This window comes from Scyliorhinus canicula, chromosome 18 (genome assembly GCF_902713615.1).
Source record: "Scyliorhinus canicula chromosome 18, sScyCan1.1, whole genome shotgun sequence".
Taxonomy (NCBI): domain Eukaryota; kingdom Metazoa; phylum Chordata; class Chondrichthyes; order Carcharhiniformes; family Scyliorhinidae; genus Scyliorhinus; species Scyliorhinus canicula.
Genome location: NC_052163.1, coordinates 65344095 through 65370434, shown reverse-complemented (window position 1 = coordinate 65370434; position 26340 = coordinate 65344095). Strand labels below are relative to the sequence as shown.

At 49.4% G+C, this 26340-nt stretch overlaps 2 protein-coding genes across 3 annotated transcripts in view; both read left to right on the top strand.

The window, feature by feature from the left end:
- Window positions 1-7743, top strand: part of mrpl38 (mitochondrial ribosomal protein L38) — a 33267-nt gene extending 25524 nt beyond the window's left edge. For both annotated transcript variants that reach the window (XM_038776495.1, XM_038776496.1), the window contains exons 7-9: window positions 1798-1956; window positions 5303-5439; window positions 7427-7743. In XM_038776495.1, coding sequence (XP_038632423.1) covers window positions 1798-1956; window positions 5303-5439; window positions 7427-7563 — 433 coding nt within the window. In that variant the 3' untranslated portion in view covers window positions 7564-7743. The remainder of the gene's footprint in view (window positions 1-1797; window positions 1957-5302; window positions 5440-7426) is intronic.
- Window positions 7744-17678: 9935 nt separating this feature from the next.
- Window positions 17679-26340, top strand: part of LOC119953700 (tripartite motif-containing protein 65-like) — a 64739-nt gene continuing 56077 nt past the window's right edge. Inside the window, exon 1 of the mRNA XM_038778247.1 lies at window positions 17679-18148. Coding sequence (XP_038634175.1) covers window positions 17726-18148 — 423 coding nt within the window. The 5' untranslated portion in view covers window positions 17679-17725. The remainder of the gene's footprint in view (window positions 18149-26340) is intronic.

The following is a 26340-nucleotide window of genomic DNA, read 5'->3' as shown; positions in this document are numbered from 1 at the left end:
GTGTACTTCCACCACGTAGACTGCAGCTCACCATCACCGTCTCAAGGACAATTAGGGATGGGTAACAAATGCCTGCCCATCCAGTGAAGCCCACATCCTGTAAAAGTTAATTTTTTTAAACATTCCCTGTGAAAAATGCTCACAGGCCGATTTTCAACTTTGTTCTCCACTTGATATTTCCTTTCTCAATTTAATTTCTTCCTTTCAGGACTTAATATTCCAAATGCAGGACTAATGTTTATGTTGCATCCATTGACATCAATATAACATGGCCTAACTAATAAGTGCCCTTTTTAAGGAAAAATGTCACTTCTGTTCCACAAGCAGCTTCTTCCCCGGTTTTGAATATGTTCGGCTCTAGGGTTGGAAGTAGATGTCTGAAGAGGGGGAAGATGGGTTTGAGTTTTGGATGGGGGAACACAGTGCTGGTGCTGATCAGGGGATGTATGATGAGGGTGGGGGAGGGACTGCACTCCACATTGACATCCTGTTCTGATGACCAAATTGGTGTACCCCATGTACTGGCAACAATCAATGTTCTCCCTAATTCTACTACTTTGTGCATGGCCTGTCTGTTGCCCTTTATGGTCCCTTGAAGATTGCTGAGTTTATGCACATGCTAAAGAGTACGCTGGTTGTAAGTGACCGATTTGTTTTACTGCATGGTATGTTGCGGTTTGCACCTGTTCAGCTTAGAAGAAACATTGCCAGCAATCTTTTAGATGGTTTTCAAACCATTTTTAACTTCCAACACACACCAATACTTCCATCTCCTATTTTTCTTTGACTTTCACTGAGTATTTATAAGTCCTTCTGTTTGCTACTTTTTATTTGTACCGTTATTTTGTCTATTACTTGTTGCACCATTTCACTGATGCTTCCTTCCTACATGTTTACATTTTGCTCCTCCTTTCGAGCATAGAACATACAGTGCAGAAGGAGACCATTTGGCCCATCGTGTCTGCACCGACCCACTTAAGCCCTCACTTCCACCCTATCCCCGTAAACCAATAACCCCTCCTAACCTTTTTTTTTGGTCACTAAGGACGATTTGTCATGGCCAATCTACCTAACCTGCACATCTTTGGACTGTGGGAGGAAACCCACGCAGACACGGGGAGAACGTGCAGACTGCGCACAGACAGTGACCCAGGGGGAATCGAACCTGGGACCCTGGCGCTGTGAAGCCACCGTGCTATCCACTTGTGCTACTGTCCTGCCCATTCACTATCCATCTCTTATCTTTCAGTTCTGATGAAGGATCTGCACCTATTCTGTTCATAGATGCCAACTGACCTGCTGTGTCTTAATTTCTCCTGTTTTTTTTCTTTCTGATTTCCCCCATCCGTAACTTTTAGTTTGTTTTTACTGGATTATAATCTGCCACTGTTCTGTTCCTAGTTCTGTTAACTGATTCTGGAGGTTTCCAGTCACCACCTCAGATTTCCCTCTGCTTCCTCTTCTCAGTCGCCCCCAGCTTTCTCTCTGCAAATTGGCATTCAGGCATCAGAATCAAAACTTGTAAACATTATCAGAAACCACAGAGGTCCTAACACTGATCTCGGAGATCTTCCACTGAGTAGTTCCCATCACCGTGCTATCACTCCTTAACAAAGACGCTGATCCTATCGTTCAGCAAATTTGTTTTAGTCCCTTCCAAGGCTATCACTTAACTCTCCCGCTTTAAGAGTAGGTAGCATTATTTTATGTGGATTTTATTCTGTCACATTGTGATCATTCTGGAATGGCCGACAAATCAAACTGGACTCCTGTTTATTTTGTTATTTTCTTGTACAGTGGTAACATTCCTGGGAATGCTGTATCAGAGGGAGAGGACATCTGTCACTATTTCCCCCCTTTCCCCGCTAAAGGTACAGGATACCACAGGTGCATCTTCATCATTTTTAAACAGGATGAATTAATCGATTTCAAGGAAGACTTCAGACCATCGCCCTGGTAAGAGGAAACTATAAACACCTCCTTATAGAATGTAGAGTTCCTCATTGTCCAGGCGATAGGGTCATTGACCATGAACTCTTGACCTGCCTCTGATGTTTGGAGTGCGATGGACAGTGACAGTCACTGCACTAAATTTGTTTTGTCTACTACTGCTGTCTTGTGTTTTTTGTTGCTGTAACTTTGTCTGATAACTTTAGTTCAGTGAAGCTATTCAAAACAACAAAATAAACAGTATACATGAAACCGTAAACATAGTGCAGAAGCCATTTACCTCTTGTACAGGTCTCACCCTTATTGACCCCCTACTCTAACCTAAGTTTCCCCCCCCCCGTGGACATGACGTCCGCAAAACTTGCCAAAATCCCCGAAGCTTTGGACATGCCCAGAACATGTGGACATGGTTCGCTGGTCCTCCCGTATGTTTTGCGCACCTGTCCTCAACCCCAAAGAATCTGCTCATCCGGGACACTATTGTATCAGGCTGAGCTTGGCACATGCTGCGGACGCGTTGACTCTACTCAACGCGTCTGCCCATAGACCATCCTCTATCCTACCTCCCAGCTCCTCCTCCCACTTGCGCTTCGGCTCCTCGGTCTGCGACTCCTCAGACCCCGTAAGTTCCTTGTAAATGTCTGAGACACTCCCCTCCCCTACCCACCCGCTGGAAACTACCCTGTCCTGAATCACCCTTAGCGGTAGGAGCGGGAAGGTTGACACCTGTTTACGTAGGAAGTCACGCACCTGCAGATACCTGAATTTGTTTTCCTTCGCCAACCCAAACCTTTCCTCCAATGCCCTCATACTCGGAAAGCTCCACTCTATAAACATATCCCCCATCCTCTTAATCCCCGCTCTGCACCATAACCGGAACCCCCCCGTCCATACTCCCCGGGGCAAACCGGTGATTATCACAGATTGGGGCCCAAAGCGCAGCTCCCACATGCCGCCTCCATTGGCCCCAAACTCTTAGGGCTGCCAGCACCACTGGACTGGTGGAATACCGTGCCGGCAGGAACGACAGAGGTGCAGTTACCAATGCCCCCAAACTGGTGCCCTTGCATGCGGCCGCCTCCATACGCTCCAATGCCGACCCCTCCCTCACCACCCACTTCCTGATCATGGCTATATTCGCCCGCCCAGTAATAGTTGCTAAAATTTGGCAGCACCAGCCCGCCCTCTCCCCGACTCCGCTCAACCATTACCTTCCTTGCTCGCGGGGTCTTGCCCGCCCAGACGAAGCCCATGATCACTCTGTTGACGCGCTTAAAAAAGGACCGCGGAATAAAAATGGGGAGACACTAAAATGCAAATAGGAATCTCGGGAGGACTGTCATCTTAACCGTTTGCACCCTCCCAGCCAGAGGCAACGGAAGCACGTCCCATCTCTGAAAATCGTCCTTCATTTGGACCACCAGCTGGGCCAGATTCAATTTATGCAGCCGGTCCCATTCCCACGCCACTTGGATGCCTAGGTACCTGAAGCTTCCCTTTACTAACCTAAATGGCAGCTCTCCCAGTCGCCTCTCCTGTCCCCTCGCCTGGACCACAAACATCTCACTCTTTCCCATATTAAGCTTATACCCCGAAAACCGGCAAAAGTCCCCTAGAGTCCTCATGATTTCTTCCATCCCCTCTATCGGGTCCGAAACGTAAAGAAGCAGGTCATCCTCATAGAGCAAAACCCTGTGCTACACCCCAACCCCAACCAGTCCTTTCCAACCCCTCGAGGCTCTCAGAACAATTGCCAACGGCTCTATAGCCAGCGCAAACAACAGTGGGGAGAGAAAACCCTGTCTTGTCCCCCGATGCAGTCTAAAATAGTCCGATATAGTCCTATTCGTCCGTACACTTGCTACAGGAGCCTGATACAGCAACCTGACCCAGTCGATAAAGCCCCGCCCGAATCCGAACCATCCCAGTACCTCCCGCAGATAGTCCCATTCTACCCGATCAAAAGCCTTTTCTGCATCCATTGCGATCTCTACCTCCACTTCCCTACCTTCCGGGGGCATCATGATCACATTTAGCAGCCTTCTTACATTGCCCACCAATTGCCTGCCCTTAACAAACCCTGTCCGGTCCTCCCGAATAACGTCCGGAACACAATCTTCAATCCTGGAGGACAAAATTTTGGCCAGCAACTTGTCATCCACATTTAACAAGGAGATTGGCCTGTAGGACCCACACAGCTCCGGGTTCTTGTCCCGCTTAAGAATCGGTGAAATAATTGCCTGTGGCATCGTCAGGGGCAGCACCCCTCTTTCCCTTGCCTCATTGAACATCCTAATCAACAAGGCCCCAATATCCCATAAATGCCTTATTCACCCCTGCTGAATCTCCAACCAGGTTCCCATCTCCGTCATTTACTTTCCCTATCTCCCTAGCGGCCTCGCTCTTCCTAAGCTACTGTGCAAGCATTTTGCTGGCCTCCTCCATGTTCGTAGATTGTTCCCCTCACCTTTCTCAGCTTCTCCACCGCACTCCCTGTGGTCAGCCCGGTGGGGGTTGGCGGCAGGAGCCCGACAATTCTTAGGTTCTGCCGGGGGGATCTATTTTCAAGGTCCTTCACCTCCAGGAGCTTCTTCTGCTGGTCCCTCAGCATCTCCACCTCCAGCTCCACCACAGTCTGATGTCCCTCCTGCTCAGCCAGCCAGCGACTTCTCCACCTTCTGGATCGCCCGATCTTGGGCGTCCAATCTATGCTCCAGCCGCTCAATCGACTATTTTATCGGCTCCAAGCAGTCCTGTTTCTGCTTAGCAAAGCCTTCCTGAATGACTTGCATGAACTACTCCATAGACTGCTGGGTCAACAAGCCCGAGGTCCGAACCTCCTCCATGCTGTTGCAGCTACAGCCCAGGCCTTCTCTGTCTTTTTGTTTCTGCCCTTACGAACGCTTCTAGTCCTTCTCTCCATGCACCGAAGTGGGAATTTAGGACACAATTGCCTCTGTCTTCAGTTTCATGGTTCAAGTCCAGTAGAAAATCGGGGGAAAACCTCCTTCATAGCCACCACCGGAAGTCAGTTATTCTAAGTTAATATAAGTGTAGCTTCTGTATTTACACTTTCCGTGCCACTAAATAATATTGAACAGAGATTTATCCTGAGTGTGAGTAGGTTTAGGAGATGTTTGCATTTATGCACTTGTCTTTGTGTGTGGAAAGGAACACCCATCTTTGTACATCCATGTGCGTGCACACATGCAAGTCCATGAATGTGGCTTATGTGTAACAAATGTGTATAATTGATATGTATGTGCAATAGATAACTGGTGTGTGTATGTTGACTGAGCAGGTATCCCTGGTACATGTATACCTTCTACCCATCACCAATTGTTCTTTACAGCCACAGCCTGAATTTCAGAACTTTTAAAACTTTTGATTTCTACAAGAAGCATCAGGATCTGATGACTCCAGCTGGGCTGGCATTCTTTCAGTGTCGATGGGATGAGTCTGTTACGCACATCTTCCACAACCTTCTTGGTAAGCCCTTCAAGTATTGCCCACATGTTTAAAGGTGATTGACCTGTGCTGAACACTAAGTATAGATGTGGTATTTTTTGTCTTGCTGAGTATTTACCTTCTCCTGGGTGGGTGCTCGTCTTCAGTTTTCCAGTATACCTGGGTCCTGTCTGAGGATAGAGCATCCATGCAAGTCTGCTTTAAAACATTTGCTGAGAAATGTATGATAAAAATCCATCCATCCACCTTTGATCTCTCCCTTCCTTATGCTCACCCTCTGCCTGGGACATTCTGTCTGATGCAGCATAGATTGAGAACGAGCTGGTATGGGGTGACACACTAACCCGTGTCCTCCTAACTCGTGGTGCTGAGCATTGACCCTCAAACACTCTGTTGTTAGGTGCAGAGGCTACTTCCTTTGGACATTGGCTAGGGCAAATGGTTTGATGTGGGTTAACTTCCTGGAGCAAATCTGGGCACGTTTGTACACAGACTGTATGTAGTAAAATTTATATAACGAGGCTGGCAGTAATAGAAAAGTCATTGCACAGGAACCACCATGATAAGAACATAAGAACTAGGAGCAGGAGTAGGCCATCTGGCCCCTCGAGCCTGCTCCGCCATTCAATTAGATCATGGCTGATCTTTTGTGGACTCAGCTCCACTTTCCGGCCCGAACACCATAACCCTTAATCCCTTTATTCTTCAAAAAACTATCTATCTTTACCTTAAAAACATGTAATGAAGGAGCCTCAACTGCTTCACTGGGCAAGGAATTCCATAGATTCACAACCCTTTGGGTGAAGAAGTTCCTCCTAAACTCAGTCCTAAATCTACTTCCCCTTATTTTGAGGCTATGCCCCCTAGTTCTGCTGTCACCCGCCAGTGGAAACAACCTGCCCGCATCTATCCTATCTATTCCCTTCATAATTTTAAATGTTTCTATAAGATCCCCCCTCATCCTTCTAAATTCCAACGAGTACAGTCCCAGTCTACTCAACCTCTCCTCATAATCCAACCCCTTCAGCTCTGGGATTAACCTAGTGAATCTCCTCTGCACACCCTCCAGTGCCAGTACGTCCTTTCTCAAGTAAGGAGACCAAAACTGAACACAATACTCCAGGTGTGGCCGCACTAACACCTTATACAATTGCAACATAACCTCCCTAGTCTTAAACTCCATCCCTCTAGCAATGAAGGACAAAATTCCATTTGCCTTCTTAATCACCTGTTGCACTTGTAAACCAACCTTCTGTGACTCATGCACTGGCACACCCAAGTCTCTCTGAACAGCGGCATGCTTTAATATTTTATCGTTTAAATAATAATCCCGTTTGCTGTTATTCCTACCAAAATGGATAACCTCACATTTGTCAACATTGGTATTCCATCTGCCAGACCCGAGCCCATTCACTTAACCTATCCAAATCCCTCTGCAGACTTCCAGTATCCTCTGCACTTTTCGCTTTACCACTGAGGTGATATTATAATAGTCTTTATTATTGTCACAAGTAGGCTTACATTTAACACTGCAAGGAAGTTACGTGAAAATCCAATAGTCGTTGTACTCTGGCGCCTGTTCGGGTACACTGCGGGAGAATTCAGAATGTTCAATTCACCTAACATCACATCTTTTGGGACTTGTGGGAGGAACAATTCCAAATAAATCTGTTGGACTTTAACCTGGTGTTGTAAGATTTCTTACTGTGCCCACCCCAGCCCAATGCCGGCATCTCCACATCTTGAAGAACAGAGGCCAATTGTACAGATACTGTGTAGTGAGGAGGAAACAAGTAGAGAATAGAGTTGGATTATTGAGGGATGTAAGGAATTGTCTGAGAAAACAGTGGGTTTGGTTAAATGGAGACCTAGGGCTGGACAATGTGGCTGGTGTCTGAGAAAATGAAAGGACTTCGAGATCATTTCCAGATGAAGGGACAGAGGAGATCAAACTTAAGCTATTTGGCGATAAGAAGAGAAACAATAATCTCCCTGTGTTCTTTGATAGATATGAAGGAACCGGTGTTTGAATATGACTTCCCTCCAGTTTATCATCCGCCTCAGAAAAAATACCCGCATGGTCAGCCACTCCGTTACCTGGATCGGTACAGGGACAGCCACGAGCCCACCTACGGCATCTACTGATCCAGCAACTACTCATCAGGAAGCTCCCAGGCCTTGGCAGCTGGAGTTGAGGTCTACCATCCAAGGTTGTTCTTTACACCCCCCATGTCAGTTCAGCAACAATTCAGTTAACAATTTCATGTGATCACTTGTCAAGAAACACATGTAATGTTGGAGCAAAAATAAATATTTTTCTAATACTTTGATGTACCTGCAGAAATTGAGAATGTACACAAGCATTTTTTCCATCAGAGCTACTGCCTTGAACTGTAAGCTGCTGGTCCCGAGTCATTGACCCAGAGAAAGCGTCAATGATGGATTATGTTATAATTGTGATTATACTTCAAAACGACTTCAAATCTGGAAAATGCTTTTGGAAGTACTGAGGTCATAAAAGACACTATATAAATGCAAGCTATCTCTTGCTAATACTGAATTACTGTTCATTTATTAAAGATTATCTGGGAACAGGAGTAGGCCATTCAGCTCCTTGAACCTGTCCCTCCATTCAATGAAATCATGGCTGATCTGTGACCTAACTCCATATGGCCTTTGGCCCATATCCCTTAATATTTTTGCTTAACAGAAGTCTGTCTATCTCAGATTTAAAATTAACACTGATCTAGCTTCAACTGCTGTTTGTGGGAGAGAGTTCCAAACCTCCACCATCCTTTGAGTGAAGAAGTTCTTCCTAACGTCTCTCGTGTATGGTCTGAACCTAATTTATAGACTATGCCCCCTAATTGTAAAATCTGCATTCAGTGGAAATAGATTATCAGCTTTGGCAAAGAGTCATCTAGACTCGAAATGTTAGCTCCCTTCTCTCTCAACAGAAGCTGTCAGACCTGCTGAGATTGTCCAGCATTTTCTGTTTTTGTTTCAGATTCCAGGATCCACAGTAATTTGGTTTTATCTTTATCGACTCAGTCTTTTCCTGTTAATATCTTGTTTACTTTGATCAGATCACCCCTTAACCTTCTAAATTCTAAACAGGTCTAATTTGAGTAATCTCTCCTCGTAATCCAGATATCCTGTTTGTTAAACCTACATTGCACTCCCTCCAAGGCCAAAATATCTTTTCTAAGGCGTGGTGCCCAGAACTGCTCACAGTACTCCAAATGGGGTCTAACTAGTGTTTTGTATAGCTGCCGCATTACCCTTGTGTCTTTATATTCCAATCTTCTAGATAGCATTCCATTAGCCTTTTTGATTATATCAACGGCAAAAAAGACAAACTGCTATCACCAACTGTAACAGTTTCCCCCCCCCCAAAGCAAACGCGAAATACGCCCCTTCCAGTCTCTTCCCCCCCCCCCCCCCCCCCCCATTAACAGTTAACAGTGACCAGATCCTTGAAGTGCAAAACGAACGGCAGCCATCTATATTGAGCGACCTCTCACAGTGAACTTGACTTTCTCGAGGTGCAAAAACTCCATCAAATTACCCAGCCACGATGCAGCACTGGGTGGTGTCCCCTGACTCCAATTTAGCACAATCCACTGCCGAGCTAGCAACTCGGTGACAGCGGAGGGAACCATAGTTGACAAGAATATAAGAACTAGGAGCAGGAGTAGGCCATCTGACCCCTCGAGCCTGCTCCACCATTCAACGAGATCATGGCTGATCTTTTGTGGACTCAGCTCCACTTTCCGGCCCCAACACCATAACCCTTAATCCCTTTATTCTTCAATAAATGATCTATCTTTACCTTAAAAACATTTAATGAAGGAGCCTCAACTGCTTCACTGGGCAAGGAATTCCATAGATTCACAACCCTTTGGGTGAAGAAGTTCCTCCTAAACTCAGTCCTAAATCTACTTCCCCTTATTTTGACGCTATGCCCCCTAGTTCTGCTTTCACCCGCCAGTGGAAACAACCTGCCCGCATCTATCCTATCTATTCCCTTCATAATTTTATATGTTTCTATAAGATTCCCCCTCATCCTTCTAAATTCCAATGAGTACAGTCCCAGTCTACTCAACCTCTCCTCGTAATCCAATCCCTTCAGCTCTGGGATTAACCTAGTGAATCTCCTCTGCACACCCTCCAGTGCCAGTACGTCCTTTCTCAAGTAAGGAGAACAAAACTGAACGCAATACTCCAAGTGTGGCCTCACGAACACCTTATACAATTGCAGCATAACCTCCCTAATCTTAAACTCCATCCCTCTTGCAATGAAGGACAAAATTCCATTTGCCGCCTTAATCACCTGTTGCACCTGTAAACCAACTTTCTGTGACTCATGCACTAGCACACCCAGGTCTATCTGCACAGCAGCATGCTTTAATCTTTTATCGTTTAAATAATAATCCCGTTTGCTGTTATTCCTACCAAAATGGATAACCTCACATTTGTCAACATTGTATTCCATCTGCCAGACCCGAGCCCATTCACTTAACCTATCCAAATCCCTCTGCAGATTTCCAGTATCCTCTGCACTTTTCGCTTTACCACTCATCTTAGTGTCATCTGCAAACTTGGCCACATTGCCCTTGGTCCCCAACTCCAAATCATCTAATTAGGGTTTGAGCCTAAGAGAGGTTAGATATCTTGTTAAGAGGAAGAAGGATACTTATGTAATGCTGAGGAACAAGGTTCAGACAGGGCGCTGGAGGGATACAAGATAGCCAGGAGGGAACTGAAGAAAGGGATTCGGAGAGCTAAGGAGGGCATGAAAAATCTTTGGCGGGTAGGATCAAGGAAAACCTCGTGAGAAATATGAGAATGACTAGAGCGAGGGTAGGTCCGATCAAGGACAGTAGCGGGAGATTGTGTATCGAGTCTGAAGAGATAGGAGAGGGCTTGAACGAGTACTTTTCTTCAGTAGGTACGAATGAGAGGGGCCATATTGTTGGAGAGGACAGTGTGAAACAGACTGGTAAGCTCGAGGAGATACTTGTTAGGAAGGAAGATGTGTTGAGCATTTTGAAAAACTTGAGGATAGACAAGTCCCCTGGGCCTGACGGGATATAGCCAAGGATTCTATGGGAAGCAAGAGATGAAATTGCAGAGCAGTTGGCAATTATCTTTTTGTCCTCACTGTCAACAGTGGTGGTACCAGGGGATTGGAGAGTGGCGAATGCCGTACCTCTGTTCAAAAAAGGGATAACCCTGGGAATTACAGGCCAGTTAGTCTTTCTTCGGTGGTAGGCAAAGTAATGGAAAGGGTACTGAGGGATAGGATTTTGAAGTATCTGGAAAAGACACTGCTTGATTAGGGATAGTCGGCACGGAATTGTGAGGGGTAGGTCTTGCCTCACAAGTCTTATCGACTTCTTTGAGGAGGTGACCAAGCACGTGGATGAAGGTAAAGCAGTGGATGTAATTTACATGGATTTTAGTAAGGCATTTGATAAGGTTCCCCATGGTAGGCTTATGCAGAAAGTAAGGAGGCATGGGATAGTGGGAAATTTGGCCAGTTGGATAACGAACTGGCTAACCGATAGAAGTCGGAGAGTGGTGGTGGATGGCAAATATTCAGCCTGGAGCCCAGTTACCAGTGGCGTACCACAGGGATCAGTTCTGGGTCCTCTGCTGTTTGTGATTTTCATTAATGACTTGGATGAGGGAGTTGAAGGGTGGGCCAGTAAATTTGCAGATGATACGAAGATTGGTGGAGTTGTGGATAGTGAGGAGGGCTGTTGTCGGCTGCAAAGAGACGAGAGGCTGAGAAGTGGCAGATGGAGTTTAACCCTGAAAAGTGTGAGGTTGTCCAATTTTGGAAGGACAAATATGAATGCGGAATACACGGTTAATGGTAGGTTTCTTGGCAATGTGGAGGAGCAGAGAGATCTTGGGGTCTATGTTCATAGATCTTTGAAAGTTGCCACTCAAGTGGATAGAGCTGTGAAGAAGGCCTATGGTGTGCTAGCATTCATTAGCAGAGGGATTGAATTTAAGAGGTACGAGGTGATGATGCAGCTGTACAAAACCTTGGTAAGGCCACTTTTGGAGTACTGTGTGCAGTTCTGGTTGCCTCATTTCAGGAAGGATGTGGAAGCTTTGGGAAAGGTGCAAAGGAGATTTACCAGGATGTTTCCTGGAATGGAGAGTAGGTCTTTCGAGGAAAGGTTGCGGGTGCTACGCCTTTTCTCATTAGAACGGAGAAGGGTGAGCGGAGACTTGATAGAGGTTTATAAGATGATCAGGGGAATAGATCGAGTAGACAGTCAGACTTTTTCCCCGGGTAGAAAAAACCATTACAAGGGGACATAAATTTAAGGTGAATGGTGGAAGATATAGGGAGGATGTCAGAGGTAGGTTCTTTACCCAGAGAGTAGTGGCATGGAATGCACTGCCTGTGGAAGTAGTTGAGTCGGAAACATTAGGGAGCTTAAAGCGGCTATTGGATAGGTACATGGATTACGGTAGAATGATGGGGTGTAGATTAATTTGTTCTTAATCTAGGACAAAAGTTCGGCACAACATTGTGGGCCGAAGGGCCTGTTCTGTGCTGTATTTTCTATGCTCTATGTAAAGCGTCTGCCCCCACACCCATCCTCAATTCCGGTTGGTCCCTGAATATCGCTACTAATGGACAGGGCTCCAGATCCCCATTCAGGATTGCTGATGTGGTGTTGAAAAAAGACCCCCAGAAATCCACTAACTTGGGGCAGGAACAGAACATGTGCGTGTGGTTCGTAGGCCCTCTTGAGCACCACTCACACCTATCCTCAGCACCCTCAAAAAAGTGACTCATTCTAACCTGGATTAGATGTGCCCTGAACACCACCTTGAACAGTATCAAACTTAATGCACAGGATGACATAGCATTCATCCTGCGGTAGCATGCACACCTCCTCCAAAATGAGGCCCAGCTCCTCCTCACCTTTTGTACCTCTCCAATATCCCCATGATATCCCCCATCACCGTCCCCGGGTCTCTTACTTGGAGCAAAATATTGTCAATTTACAAAGACACACTGTGCTGCACTCCCCCCATCACAATCCCTCTCTACTTGTCCGAAGCCCTAAAGGCAATTGCCAGTGGCTCGATCGCCAGCACGAGCAACAATGGAGATATAGACCAGACAAAAATGGGATGACAAACTGGGGACAGAGGTAGGATGGGGACTCTGGAGTGAAGTACTGAGCAGGGTGAACTCCACCTCCTGTGCAAGGCTAAGCCTAATGCAGCTCAATGTGGTGCACAGAGCGCACCTGACCAGAACTCAAATGATCAGGTTCTTCCCGGAGGTGGAGGACAAATGTGAGCGGTGCCAGAGGGGCCCGGCCAACCACACCCACAAGTTTTGGGCTTGCCCCAAGCTTGCTGGGTTGTGGCAGCCTTCTCTGAGGCAATGTCCAAGGTTGTGGGGGTGAGGGTGCCCAATAGATGCAATCTTTGGGGTATCGGAGCAGCCAGAGCTACACATGGGGAAGGGGGCCAACGCCCTTGCTTTTGCTTCCCTAATCGCACGCCGGAGAATCCAGCTCGGCTGGCGATCGGCAGCACCACCCACAGCTGCAGACCTGGAGAAGATTAAGTACGCCACCCAAGGGTCAAAGGAAGGCTTCCTGGATAATTGGGGGCAGTTTGTCGGGATGTTCCAAAACCTGTTTGAGGCCAGCAACAAGGAGTAACCTAATAAGAATTTTTTTAAAACACCCAAGACAGATGAGGTACCAAATGACTACGCAACCGGGGAGGAAAGAGGCGGAAGGAAGGCGGGGAAACCACGAGAGATGATTGCATTCTGTCTGGAAAATAAAAGAAAAGCACAGCCGAAGCCAAGGGAGGGACAACGGGGAAGGGGGAGGAACCATAGACCACCCAGAAGGCAATGAAATGCACAAAGGGTCAGTTAAACAGAGGACAAACTAAACCTCTCTGTATAATGAAGGAAATTAGCGCGGGCGAGAAAAATGTGATGTGTATATACAACTGCTTATAAATATGGGAAATGCCAATAAAAAGATTTTAAAAAACAATGGAGGCATAGGACAACCCTGTCTCATTCCCCTATGCAGCCTAAAGGACCGCAAACTCATAATAATGGTTCTCACACTAGTATATGGTGCTTCATACAACATCCACACCCAAGACACAAACCCAGGACCGATCCCAAACCTCTCCAGGTATCTCCATTCAACCCTGTCGAACGCCTTTCCTGTGTCCAAACATACGATTATCTCCGGTTCTGGCCCCACCACCAGTCTGAGAAACGTGTTAAGTAACGGCCTCATGTTGGACGCCATCTTCCTCCCCTTAACAAAGCCTATCTGATTCTCCCCCACATCAGGGAGACAGGGCTCCAACATTAACACTAAAACCTTAGCCAAAGGTTTTGCATCTATGTTGAGAGAGAGAGAGATCAGCCGAGCGACTCGCACTTTGTGGGGTCCCTATCCTTCTTCAGAAGGAGGGAGATGGACGCTTTCCCAAAAATTTCCAGGAAGGAAAACCGTGCCAATGAATCAATAAACATCCCCAGCACCAATGGGGCCGATTGATCGGCAAACTTCTTATAGAATTCTACCGGGAACCCACCTGGCCCTGACGCATTCCCCATCTGCATCTTCCCAAGGCCTTGCAAACCTCCTCCAACTCCTACAGAGGGAACTCCAAACTCTCTAAGAAACCTGCCATCTCTCGCTCTCTGGTTGGTCTGACTTATAAAGCTCTTCAGAGAAGGCCCGGAACACCCCATTGACCTCTCTGGGATGCACATCAGTCCAACCCAGCTCCCGCACTTGCACAATCTCTCATCAGCTTCTAGCCGCCTGAACTGATGAGCAAACAGACAGCTAGCCTTCTCCCCATACTCAGACACCACCCCCTTTACACGCCACAGCTGGTGCACCACCCGGCATGTCAAACTGCATTTTCAGCTTCTATGCCTAGAGTTCTGGGGTAGGATCACTCGCATACTCCCTACCAACTCTCAGGATCTCCTCCACCATCGCCTGGCACTCCTGACTAGTCTCCCTATCTACATCACCTTATACGAGAAGTTCTCCCCACCCCTTACCACCGCCTTTAGCACCTCCCACAATGTAGAGGGCAAAACCATCCCATTCTCATTCCATTCTAATCGCCCTTTATGACCCTAGAAATCTTTGCACAAAACCCGAGATCTGCCAGCAGCCCCACATTCAACCTTCAACCTGTTCGCTGTGCCCGACTCGCCTCCAACTTAAAGTCCACCCAATGCGGTATGTGGTCCCGAAATAACCACTGCCACATACTCTTATCCATACTGAAAAAGTTGATCAAAGAAGAAAGAACAGTATAGTACAGGAACTGGCCCCTCAACCCTCCAAGCCTGTGCCGATCATGATGCCTGTCTAAACTAAAACCTTCTGCACTTCCGGTGTCCATATCCATCTATTTCCATCCTATTCATGTATCCGTTAAGACAGGGGTGTCAAACTCAAATACACCGTGGGCCAAAATTTAAAAATCGGGACAAGTCGAGGGCCGGACTGGTTCAATGTTTTTTTGCAAAACTTATTGAAATGAACTTATTGAACCTGGAACTAATAAAGCTTAGGTTATTGCCTATAAAAACAACATTAAATATTAAATAAATTAAAAAATGAGTTGCATTTATTTCTTATTGCTTTATCTGGAGCTTTTCCAGAGTAATTTCTAATGAAAACATTTTTCCACAGGCCAACACTTTGTGATTCACACTATACCTGAATAAACTCGGCATCAGCCACATCATACGCCATAGGCGCTTCAATTGCTGGGGCCAGCTTTAATAGTAATTAGATATTATTAGGGCAGCACGGTGGCCTAGTGGTTAGCACAACCGCCTCACGGCGCTGAGGTCCCAGGTTCGATCCCGGCTCTGGGTCACTGTCCGTGTGGAGTTTGCACGTTCTCCCCGTGTCTGCGTGGGTTTCGCCCCCACAACCCAAAAATGTGCAGAGTAGGTGGATTGGCCACGCTAAATTGCCCCTTAATTGGAAAAAATAATTGGCTAATCTAAATTTTAAAAAAAGTAATTAGATATTATCTCGCGGGCCAAAGATAATTCCACCGCGGGCCAGATTTGGCCTGCGGACCTTGAGTTTGACATATATGCGTTAAGATGTCTCTCAAACATCACTATCGTATCATAATCCACCACCTCCCCCAGCACCGAGTTCCAGGCACCCACTACCCTGTGTAAAACACTTGACGCGCACATCTCCTCTGAACTTTCCCCCTCGCACCTTAATGTCCCCTAGTAATTGACGTTTCCACCCTTTCTTGTGTGAAAACAATTAGAGTTTATCCAACCTCTCCTCATAGCTAGTACCCTCCAAACCAGGCAACATCCTGGTAAACCTCTTCTGTATCCTCTCCAAAGCCTCCACGTCCTTCTGGTAGTGTGGGGACCAGAATTATAGCAATATTCCAAATGTGGCCGAATTAAGGTTCTGTACAACTGCAGCATGACTTGCCAATTTGTACACCCAATGCCCCCACCGATGAAGACAAGCATGCTGGATGCCTTCTTGACTATCTTCTCCACCTACGTTGCCACTTTCATTGACTTGTGGATCTGTACGTCCAAATCTCTGCCTGTCAATACTGTTAAGGGTTCTGCCATTTACTGTATAATTCCCACCTGCAAAATGAATTACCTCACATTTGTCTGGATTAAACTCCATCAGCCACCTCTCCGCCCAAGACTCCAACTGATCTGTAACCTATGTATCCTCTTCAATATCCACAACTCCACCATATTTGTGTCGTCCTCAAACTTACTCATTAGACCAGCTACACTTTCCTCCATTTATATATATTACGAACAACAAAGGTCCCAGCACTGATCCTTGCGAAACACCACTAATCACAGCCTTCCATTCAAAAATGCACCCTTCCACGGCTACCCTCTGTCGTCTATGACCGAGCCAGTTCTGTATCCATTTTGCCAGCTCACCTCTGATCCCGTGTAAGTTCACCTTTTGTACCAGTCTGCCATGAGGGACCTTGTCAAAGGCTTTACTGAAGTCCATGGAGACAATATCCACTGCCCTACCTTCATCTTCGGAACTTCCTCAAAAAGCTTGTCTGGTGAGACACAACCTCCCCTTCACAAAACCATGCTGCCTATCCATCGTTTCCAAATGGGAATAAATCCTGTCCCTAAGAATCTTCTCAAATAATTTGCCTACCACTGACATAAGTCTCACCAGCCTATAATTTCCTGGATGATCCCTACTACCCTTCTGAAACAAAGGAACAACATTGGCTATTCTCCAGTCCTCTGGGACCTCATCTGTAGCCAATGAGGATGCAAAAGATTTCTGTCAAGGTCCCAGCAATTTCCTCCCTTGCCTCCCTCAGTATTCTGGGGCAGATGTCATCAGGTCCTAGGGACTTAACTACTTTAATGCTTTTTACATCCTTTTTACAGACTGTACATCCTTCCCTAAACTCATCATCCATCAAGTCCTTCTCTTTGGTGAATACTGATGTAAAGTACTCATTCAGCACCTCGCCCATTTCCTCTGGCTCCTTGAGTATACCTTGTATCTCACTATAAAAGGAATGAGGCACTCACACCCCGTCTCTTTCCACAGACCAACATCTACAGAGTGAGACAGGGTGTATCCTCAGCATCACACCCCAGCATGTGGCTTAGAGCAAAGCTGGTTCAGTTAGACTGAGTTACTACAGTTAGATTAGCAGAGAGTCGAACTCATTGAGAACTGTGCTAATAGTTCAATCAAACACATTTAACTCACTTCAAAGTCTGGAGCATCTTTTACTTAAAACTGCATCAAGTGGCAGCTTGTGTTATTCCAAATTACATAACGCAACAGGGCAGAGGAGTGGGCTGAGGTAGGGTGTTCTTTCAGAGGGTTGGTGCAGGCTGGAATGGCCTCCTGCACAGGAGGGATTCTATGTAATACAGCAGTTGAGGAATTGTCTCTCCACCATTGTGTCCAGGACAATGAGGGATGATCAGTATAATAGCAGCCTGGCAATGACACCCACATACAAGAATTATGTTTTTTTTGAAAATCCGTGTTTATTAAACCTAGGTTATAAACTATAAAGAGCCAGTTGTTAAATTGCGGGAGCAGGGTGGTTACTGATTATTAACTGCTGTCTGAATGGACATGGGTTGGGGATGGGATGGGGTGTCTCTAACCCTGGGAAGTCTGCAGTTTGGACATTTCGGGCTGGGTTAAACAGGAAGCCGTAGTTTCCTTTCGTTTTCACTGGGCTGCCTGCTGGCACCATGGCTGATTTCCAGGGCCGGGAGCTGGAGGAGAAGCTGAGTTGCGCCATCTGCCTGGACATCTTCACCGAGCCGGTGACCACCCTCTGCGGGCACAACTTCTGCAAGAGCTGCCTCCAGGGCCACTTGGAGAGTCAGAGCCCGGCCGGACCCTATGACTGCCCCGCCTGCAGGACCGTGTTCGAGCAGCGGCCTGGACCCCTGTGCAAGAACCTGGTGCTGGCCGATATGGTGCAGTTCCTGAAGCTGCGGTGGTCGGTGCCCCCGCACGCGGAGGGGGAGCTGTCCGGCTGCCTCGCCCACCGCAAGCCGCTGGATCTGTACTGTAGGGAGGATGGTCTGTGTATCTGCTCCGTCTGCGCCACCCGCGAACACAAGGGACACGACCTGGTCACTGTGGAGGATGAGAGACTCCAGAGGGAGGTCAGTGCAGGGAGGAAGCGGGAAGCCAGCTCTTGCCTAGCCTGGGTGGGGGTCTTGCCAGAGTCCCCCATCTCCCATTAGGAGGACCGTGAAGGATTCACAGGTTGATCAATGTTGCCAACCTCAGCTCAAAAATTAATGTCTCACCTCAGGATCAGTAAACTGAGGGGTTGCCAAATATGATAAAATGTTATTCCTGGAGGTTTCTTCACATGACTTGCCCTTCAGCCACTTGTTGGCCAACACGTCCATCATGGTGAGGTACTGACCCCACACCAATTGGACAGTAAAAAGACCCATTACTCAATTGGATGGTGCTTGACTGTCAGCCAAACCAGCCTTTTATCCTCTCCATAGAAGCCTAACAGTGCAGAAGGAGGCCATTCATCCCATTGAGTCTGCACCAACCTCGGAAAGAGCACCCTACCCAGACCCACTTCCCTGACCTATCCCCATAACCCCACCTAACCTGCACATCTTTGTCACTAAGGGCAATTTAGCATGGCCAATCCAACTAACCTGCACATCTTTGGACTGGGAGGACACCGGAGCACCAGGAGGAAATCCATGCAGTCACCCATGGCCGGAATTAAACCTGGGTCCCTGGCGCTGAGGCAGCAATGCTAACCACTATGCCACCTATTTTAAATATTTTTATATCTACTAAAGAGAAATGTTTAAAGAAAAAAAATCCAATAATTTTAACATGTTTTTATCCAGCTTTGCACACAGCAGTGCCCTGGAGATTGAGCTTCAATCCTTGGAGACTCCAGGCTAATCCTGGAGGGTTGGCAGCCCTTCGGTTAAAATCAGATCTAAGTCGAGGCTAACATTTCAGTGCCATTATGTCTTTTGGATGAGAATTTAAAGGGAGAACTGCCTTCCCCCCAAATGGGTGAAAAAGACACCAGGGCGTATTTGGAAGGTTCTGTCTTGGGCAATATTAATACATCAACATCACTAAAACCAGTTAGTGAAGGGTTTATGGGGTTCAGCAGGAAAGTGGAGTTCAGGCCAGTCAGATCCATCATGCTGGCCACCTTGATGTCAAGGGCAGCTACCCTCACCTGTCCACTATCAGGGGGAGGGGCTGAAGCGATCATGGAATCATAGAATTTACAGTGCAGAAGGAGGCCACTCGGCCCATCGTGTCTGCACCGGCCCTTGGGAAGAGCACCCTACTTCAGCCCATGCCTTCACCCTATCCCTGATGCTTCAGTAAATGAGGGTCAGCCTAAACATGGTATTTTCACAGGGATCCAAGACTTAATTTGTAACAACACCTACCTGTAGTATTGCTGAGCCTGCACCCTACATCAGTGGAGTACAAGTGGAGTTTGTCTTATGTGGAAAGGTTGGGCCTATACACATTGGAGTTTAGAAGAATGAGAGACGATCTTATTGAAACACATGAAATTCTGAGGGTGCTTCGACAGGGAAGATAGATGCTGAAAGGATGCTTCTCTTCATGGGGGAATCTAGAACCAGGGCTACAATTTCAAAATAAGGGGTCTCTCAATTTTTATTTTATTATTTGTTCATGGGATGTGGACGTTGCTGGCCGGGCTCACATTTGTTGCCCACCCCTGTGGGCATTTAAGAGTCAACCACATTGCTGTGGGTCTGGAGTCACATGTAGGCCAGACCAAGTAAGGATGACAAATTTCCTTCCCCTAAAGGACATTACAACAATCGACAATGGTTGTCATTAGATTTTTAATTCCAGATTTTTTAAAATTGAATTCAAATTCCAGCATCTGCCCTGGTGGGATTTGAACCCATGTTCCCAGCGCATGAGTCTGGGTCTCTGGATTGCTAGTCCAGTGACAATATCACTACCCTACTGCATCCCCATCTGAGGGCCATTAGTGTGTGGGAATCTGTTCCTCAGATGTGTTTTAAGGAGAATGCTAACAGAGTAGAGAAATGTGGAGAGGCAGAAGATTTTGACAGGGAATCCCAAAGCATGGGGTCTGGATGGCCAAACGCCACCGATAGTAGGAGAGGAGGGGGAAGGATGGTGATGCACATGAGGCAAGTGCCATTGGGTTCAGGAGGAATTCATGTCCAGTAATAGACATTTGGCATTGCTGATGTTGAACCTGCTCATCACCTGATCTTAACATCTTCATAACATCACACTGTTGTGATGTTTTTGCATCTCTGTCATTTTCTTCATCAATCTCCTTTTCTCTCTTTGAGCTTTATCTCTTACGATGTCTCCACCCCCCAGCCCCCGCCCTCGCAAGTTTCTCTGTTTCCCCAATATCTATCCTTCCCCCATTAACTCTCTGGAGCTCGACACCAGTGTTTTTCAAACTTTTTTTCCGGGGACCCATTTTTACCAACCGGGCAACCTTTGGGACCCACGCTGGCCATCCTTCGCGACCCACGCCAGCTGACCTTTGCGACCCACGCCGGCCATCCTTCACGACCCACGGCAGCTCACCTTCGCGACCCACGCCGCGACCGAACTGGCTGACCTGCACGACCCACCATTTTCTCTTACCTTGTTTGCTGCTGATAAAATGGGGGAATCGTAATCCCGCCCAAAGCATGTGATGTTGATGTTCGGGGGCGTGACCTCCTTTCAGGCAGGAAGGTTACATTGCATTTTGTTTAAAATCTTCTCCTGCTTCTCCGATTACACAAATCTACCTTGGCTAATAAATGGAAGGGTTCCAGATGCCTTATTAACCACCTTAGCAACTTGTCCTGCTACCTTCAGGGATCTGTGGACATTCACCCCTAGGTCCCTCCCTTCCTCTACACTTCTCAGTATCCTCCTATTTATTGTGTAATTCTTTGCCTTGTTTGACCTCCCCAAATGCATCACCTCGCACTTCCCTGGGTTGTATTCTATTTGCTGCTTTTCTGTCCACCTGGCCAGAGCAGGAGCTGCTTCATGTTTTGAAAGACATGAGAGATAAAGTATTTGCTCCTGTATCAATCTGCATTTCATTCAATTCCAAGGTGTGCTGGTTGGCTGGTCAGACTGTTCTTTTGTTTCTCCACTTGTTTTCTCTCATATATGAATAGTGCCTGATGCTTAATTGTGTTCCGAATGAAGCAGAAATGTGGACATGGTCTGGTTGGCCGAATGTTGTGGTATATTCAATGTAATTCAGTGTAACACAGGATATGGCTACTTAGGTGGTGGTAGCTGATGAACCATCAATCGAACGCGAAACGAGTTGCTGTACAAAAGTTAGACTTTAATAAGCTAGAAGTTAGCCCTGCGGTCGACTAAAGTAAATGGACGACCGCCGGGCATTCTGGCTATTTATACCTCGATCTGGAGGTGTGGTTAACTCAGCCTCTCGACCAATCGGAGAGCCGTTACATGACTGGTCTCAACCATTCGGTCGAGAGGCACATGACCAACCAGGGCCAATGGTAAGCCGGTGTTCTGCACCAATGGCAGACAGCTATGCAAATCATACCACCACATTCACCCCTTGCGGAGAAAGAAGGGGGGGTATCAACGAGAGCCGGGGGGGGGGGGGGGGGGGGGGGGGGGAGAGAGAGAACTGGTGGTATGAGTAGCAGCCAGAGAAGGGAGAAAAAAAAAATCCTTATTATTTTTTATTATATATTTTTTTTGGCTTCCCACTGGCCCAGACAATTAACAATAGTACAAAATGTCCCAACAAGGTCCTTGGAGTTGTGGTAAATTAAATCGATTTGATCAGTCTTTTCGTGGCCCGTGACGTTCTGGCAGACCACCGCAGTGGAGGTGGTGACGTCGGTTCAGCCGATGGTGGTGGTTCCGCTGACGTCCTGGAGTCCGGGAAAGATGGTCCTTGAACAGTCTCCGTCACCCGAGCTGGTGGTGGAGATGGCGTGGATGGGGAAGGGGTGGCCAGGGTCGGGCGCCCCAAGATGGCGGCGCCCAGGACCCGCACGTGGAGTCGGCGCCCCAAGATGGCGGCGCCCGCGGGGCCCTCGTGGTTGAGGGGGGCGGAGTTAGCGGTGCCGGCGGGCCGACCGAAGCGGCTGAGAGCGGGGGCAGAGAGGCGCACAGGCCAGGCGCAGGGGCCCGGGGGTGGTGAGGAGAGAGTTGCGCGGTGCGCTGGGGGGGCCCGGAAGGGCCCGGAAGAGAGGGGGAGGCGCATAGGCCGGGCGCAGGGGCCCGGGGGCGAGGGGGAGAGATCGGCGCGGCGTACTGGAGGGGCTGGCAAGGGCCCGGAGGGGGGGGATCCCCGGTCGCTGCGCGGTACAGCAGCGACCGATTTGGCCTGGCAGACGGAGGAGAAGTGGCCCTTCTTCCTGCAGCTCTTACAGAGGGCGGAGCGGGCCGGGCAGCGTGGGCGAGGGTGTTTCGCGAACCCACAGAAATAGCAGCGGGGCCCCGTGGATTTGTCGGGGCATCCCGTGGCGCAGGCCTGAGGGGGGTCGGGAGTGGCGGATGGCGGTGGGGAAGCGTGCCAGGAGGCCCAGGGTGGTGCAGCGCGGCTGGGGACATAGGCGCGGGCGTTTAAATCACCGACCTCCAGGGAGGTGGAGAGAGTCCGTGCCTCAGTTAGGCTGAGGTCGTCTTTCTCCAGCATCTGCTGGCGGATAGAGGCAGACTGCATCCCAGCTACGTAAGCACCTCTGATCAGAAGTTCCATGTGCTCCGTGGCTGAAACTTGGAGGCAGGAGCAATTCCTCCCCAGGACAGCGAGGGCCTGGTAAAATTGGTCTAATGACTCACCGGGGAGCTGTTGTCTGGTGGCCAGCAGATGTCGGGCGAATACTCTGTTGACTGGTTTAAGAAACTGTCCATTCAGCTTAAGCTTTGTCTTCCCTGATCATCGCGTAGGCCGCCATGCCCACGCTGGAGTGGAGATATGAAGCTTCTGTGACATGGTGGGGGGGCTGTTTGCAGACGCCAGGTATCCCTCGAGACATGCCAGCCAATGTTGGAAGATTTCTGAAGCGTTCTGAGTTTGTGGGCTGATGCGGAGGCATTCGGGCTTGATCCGGAACTCCATCTTCAAAATTCTAGCTTATTAAATTGATGAACCATCAATCGAATGCGAGATGAGTTGCTGTACAAAAGTTAGGCTTTAATAAGCTAGAAGTTAGCCCTGCGGTCGACTACAGTAAATGGACAACCGCAGGGCGTTCTGGCTATTTATATCTCGATCTGGAGGCGTGGTTAACTCAGCCTCTCGACCAATCGGAGAGCCATCACATGACTGGTCTCAACCAATCGGTCGAGAGGCACATGACCGACCAGGGCCAATGGTAAGCCGGTGTTCTGCACCAATGGCAGACAGCTATGCAAATCATACCACCACAGTAGCTCAATCGGTTTTGGGGTCAGAAATAGAAAAGAAGAGGAAAGGCTTCCGGTCAGCAAGCGGAGCGGTCGCAAGGTGAGGGGCTCCCGTAGCGGTGGAGAACAGGGAAGGGAAGGGAAAGGACGCGCACACCCCCCCCCCAAAACAAACCGGTCACCGAGGGATCCTCGGCGGCGGCGGCAGCGGGAGAGGCCCAAGCGGCGGCGGCAGCAGTGGCGGGAGGGGCCCAGGCGGCGGCGGCGGCGGCAGCAGCAGGAGCAGCGGCAGGAGAGACCCGGGCGGCGGCAGAGCGGAGCGGCGTCTACATCCCCCCCCCCCAAGGAGCGGAACAGAGCGGAGCGGCGTCCATACCCCCCCCCCCGCGGAGCGGAGTGGAGCGGAGCGGCGTCCATACCCCCCCCCCCCAAAGAGCGGAGCGGAGCGGCGTCCATACCCCCCCCCCCCCCCAAGGAGCGGAGCGGAGCGGAGCGGCGTCCATACCCCCCCCCCCCCCCAAGGAGCGGCGTCCATAACCCTCCCCCCCCCCCCCCCCCCAAGGACCGGAGCGGAGTCTACCCCCCCCCCCAAGGGCCGGAGCGGAGCGGCGTCCATACCCCCCCCCCCGCCAAGGGCCGGAGCGGCGTCTACCCCCCCCCAAGGGCCGGAGCGGCGTCTACCCCCCCCCCCCAAGGGCCGGAGTGGCGTCTACCCCCCCCCAAGGGCCGGAGCGGAGTCTACCCCCCCCCCCCCCCCGCGGAGCGGCGTCCATACCCCCCCCCCCCCCCAAGGGCCGGAGCAGAGCGGCGTCCATACCCCCCCCCCCCCCAGGGCCGGAGCGGAGTCTCTCCCCCCCCCCCCCCCAAACAGGCCCGGAGCGGCGTCTCCCCCCCCCCCCCAGCAGGCCCGGAGCGGAGTCTCCACATACACCCCCCCCACCCCCCCCAAAAAAAAACCGGCAGCAGCCACCACGTGGCAAGAACAAAGGACTGGACAGACTCCTCTCACTCTCTCTCTCTCCTGCGTGAGAGAGGTAGGGGAAAAGTGAGGGGGGGAGGAAAGAAAAAAAAGGACTTTTATTTTAAAAAAAGAACACTGTTAAAGAGAAAGGGGGAGGGATATATATATTATTTTCTCTTTCTCTACACCCACTCCCATCAAAGCAAGCCCACCTGAGGGGAGTTGCATAAAAGGAGGTGGGAGAAAATAATTAATAAACAAATAAATAAAATAAAAATCGGGCATCGAAAAAGGGGGAACAGAAAAACAAGGGGAGAAGAAAAGATGAAAGGGAAGGGGGAGAAAAAAACGCCAGAAGGGAGCCAAGGGAAAGGGGGTACCAAAAGCAGGCGGGACAAAAGGCAAGCCAGCTCACGCGAGCGGATTAGCACACGAAGCAGCGGGACGGATGTACCGCCGCATCAAAAAGAGCCGGACAGACAGGTGCCCTCTCCCCTGGGGTTAGAGGGGGGCGTGAATTGGAAGGAAGCCTTTACTGAGGTGGTGAGGGAGCAGCTGCAGGCAATCAAGGCAGAGTTAAAAGCAGACGCAGAGGCCGCAGCACAGGCAGCAGTGGCCAGGGCCATGTCAGGGGTGCAGCAGGCTCTGACCAGATTGGAGGAGAAAGTGGAAGCTCAAGGGAAGAAACTGGAAGCTCAAGGGGGGAAACTGGAAGCCCATGAGGCAACCATTAAGGAGCTAGAGAAAGCAGCGACAGACATGAGCGACCGGGTCACGGCCCTAGAAAGGGAAGTGGCGAGTCTGGGCGCAACGCAGGGGAGCCTGAAGGGCAGGGTAGAAGACCAAGAAAACAGCTCGAGAAGGCAAAATGTTAGGATAGTGGGCCTGCCAGAGGGGACCGAGGGTAGAAACCCCACAAAATACGTGGCTGCAATGCTGGGCAACTTAGTGGGCAGGAAAGCTTTCCCCACCCCACCGAATCTGGACAGAGCACATCGGTCGCTGCGCCCGAAGCCCAAGGAAGGGGATCAACCGAGAGCAGTCATAGCCAAACTGCACCGGTACCGGGATAGGGAGGCAATCCTGCGCTGGGACAAGGAAAATAGAGCCAGCAAATGAGACGGGCACACCATCCGAATATATGAAGACCTTGGAGTGGATATATCTAAGAAACGGGCTGAGTTTAACAGAACGAAAGCGGCTCTCTACAGGAACAAAGTGCGTTTTGGTATGCTGTACCCAGCGAAGCTCTGGGTCACATACCAAAACAAGGAATATTTCTTTACAGCCCCTGCTGAGGCGAATAGATTCGTCGAGGAGCACGGGCTGGAAGAACAGCAGGGGGGGTAGGGACGAGAGGCCCCTGGCAAGGAGCAACGACATGCCAATGGGTAGGATGGGGGAAGAGCAGGCAGAAAACCGTAGAGGCCAGGTAGAGGAGAAGCGAGACAACAACCTCCGAGAGGGGAGCCACCGTAATAGCAGGAAAGCTAGTGCCGGGGGCACGCAACAAAGCAGGGCCGCTGCGCACCCCCAACAGGGGGGAAGGCGCCAGGCAGGGGAGGGGGGAGATCACCCACCAAAGTCGGGAGAGCAAACGGGGACAGGAATAGGGTATAGAGGAGCAAAGGAGGGGTATAGAGGGGAGGAGGGTAGAGGGAGAGACCAGGGGGGGGCACACAGGGAGGGGAAAGGTAGGGTCAAAGGGACAAACGAGGCCAGAAAAGGAACAGGGCTACAAAGTACCACAACCAAGGGCTCGGAACAAGGAACCGCTGCAAGCACCCACCCAGTACGGTCTGTGGGCAAAGGGGCCCCCCAGAGTGCAGGGGACTACCCGTGTGGCGGACACACAGTGGACGGCCATGGCGGGTGCCCCCAAGACAAGGGGAAACCACGGAGCGCAGAGACCCGAACGCATGGGGAGAGCAGTGGTAGCGGCCATCCTGGACGGCCCCCTAACAAAGG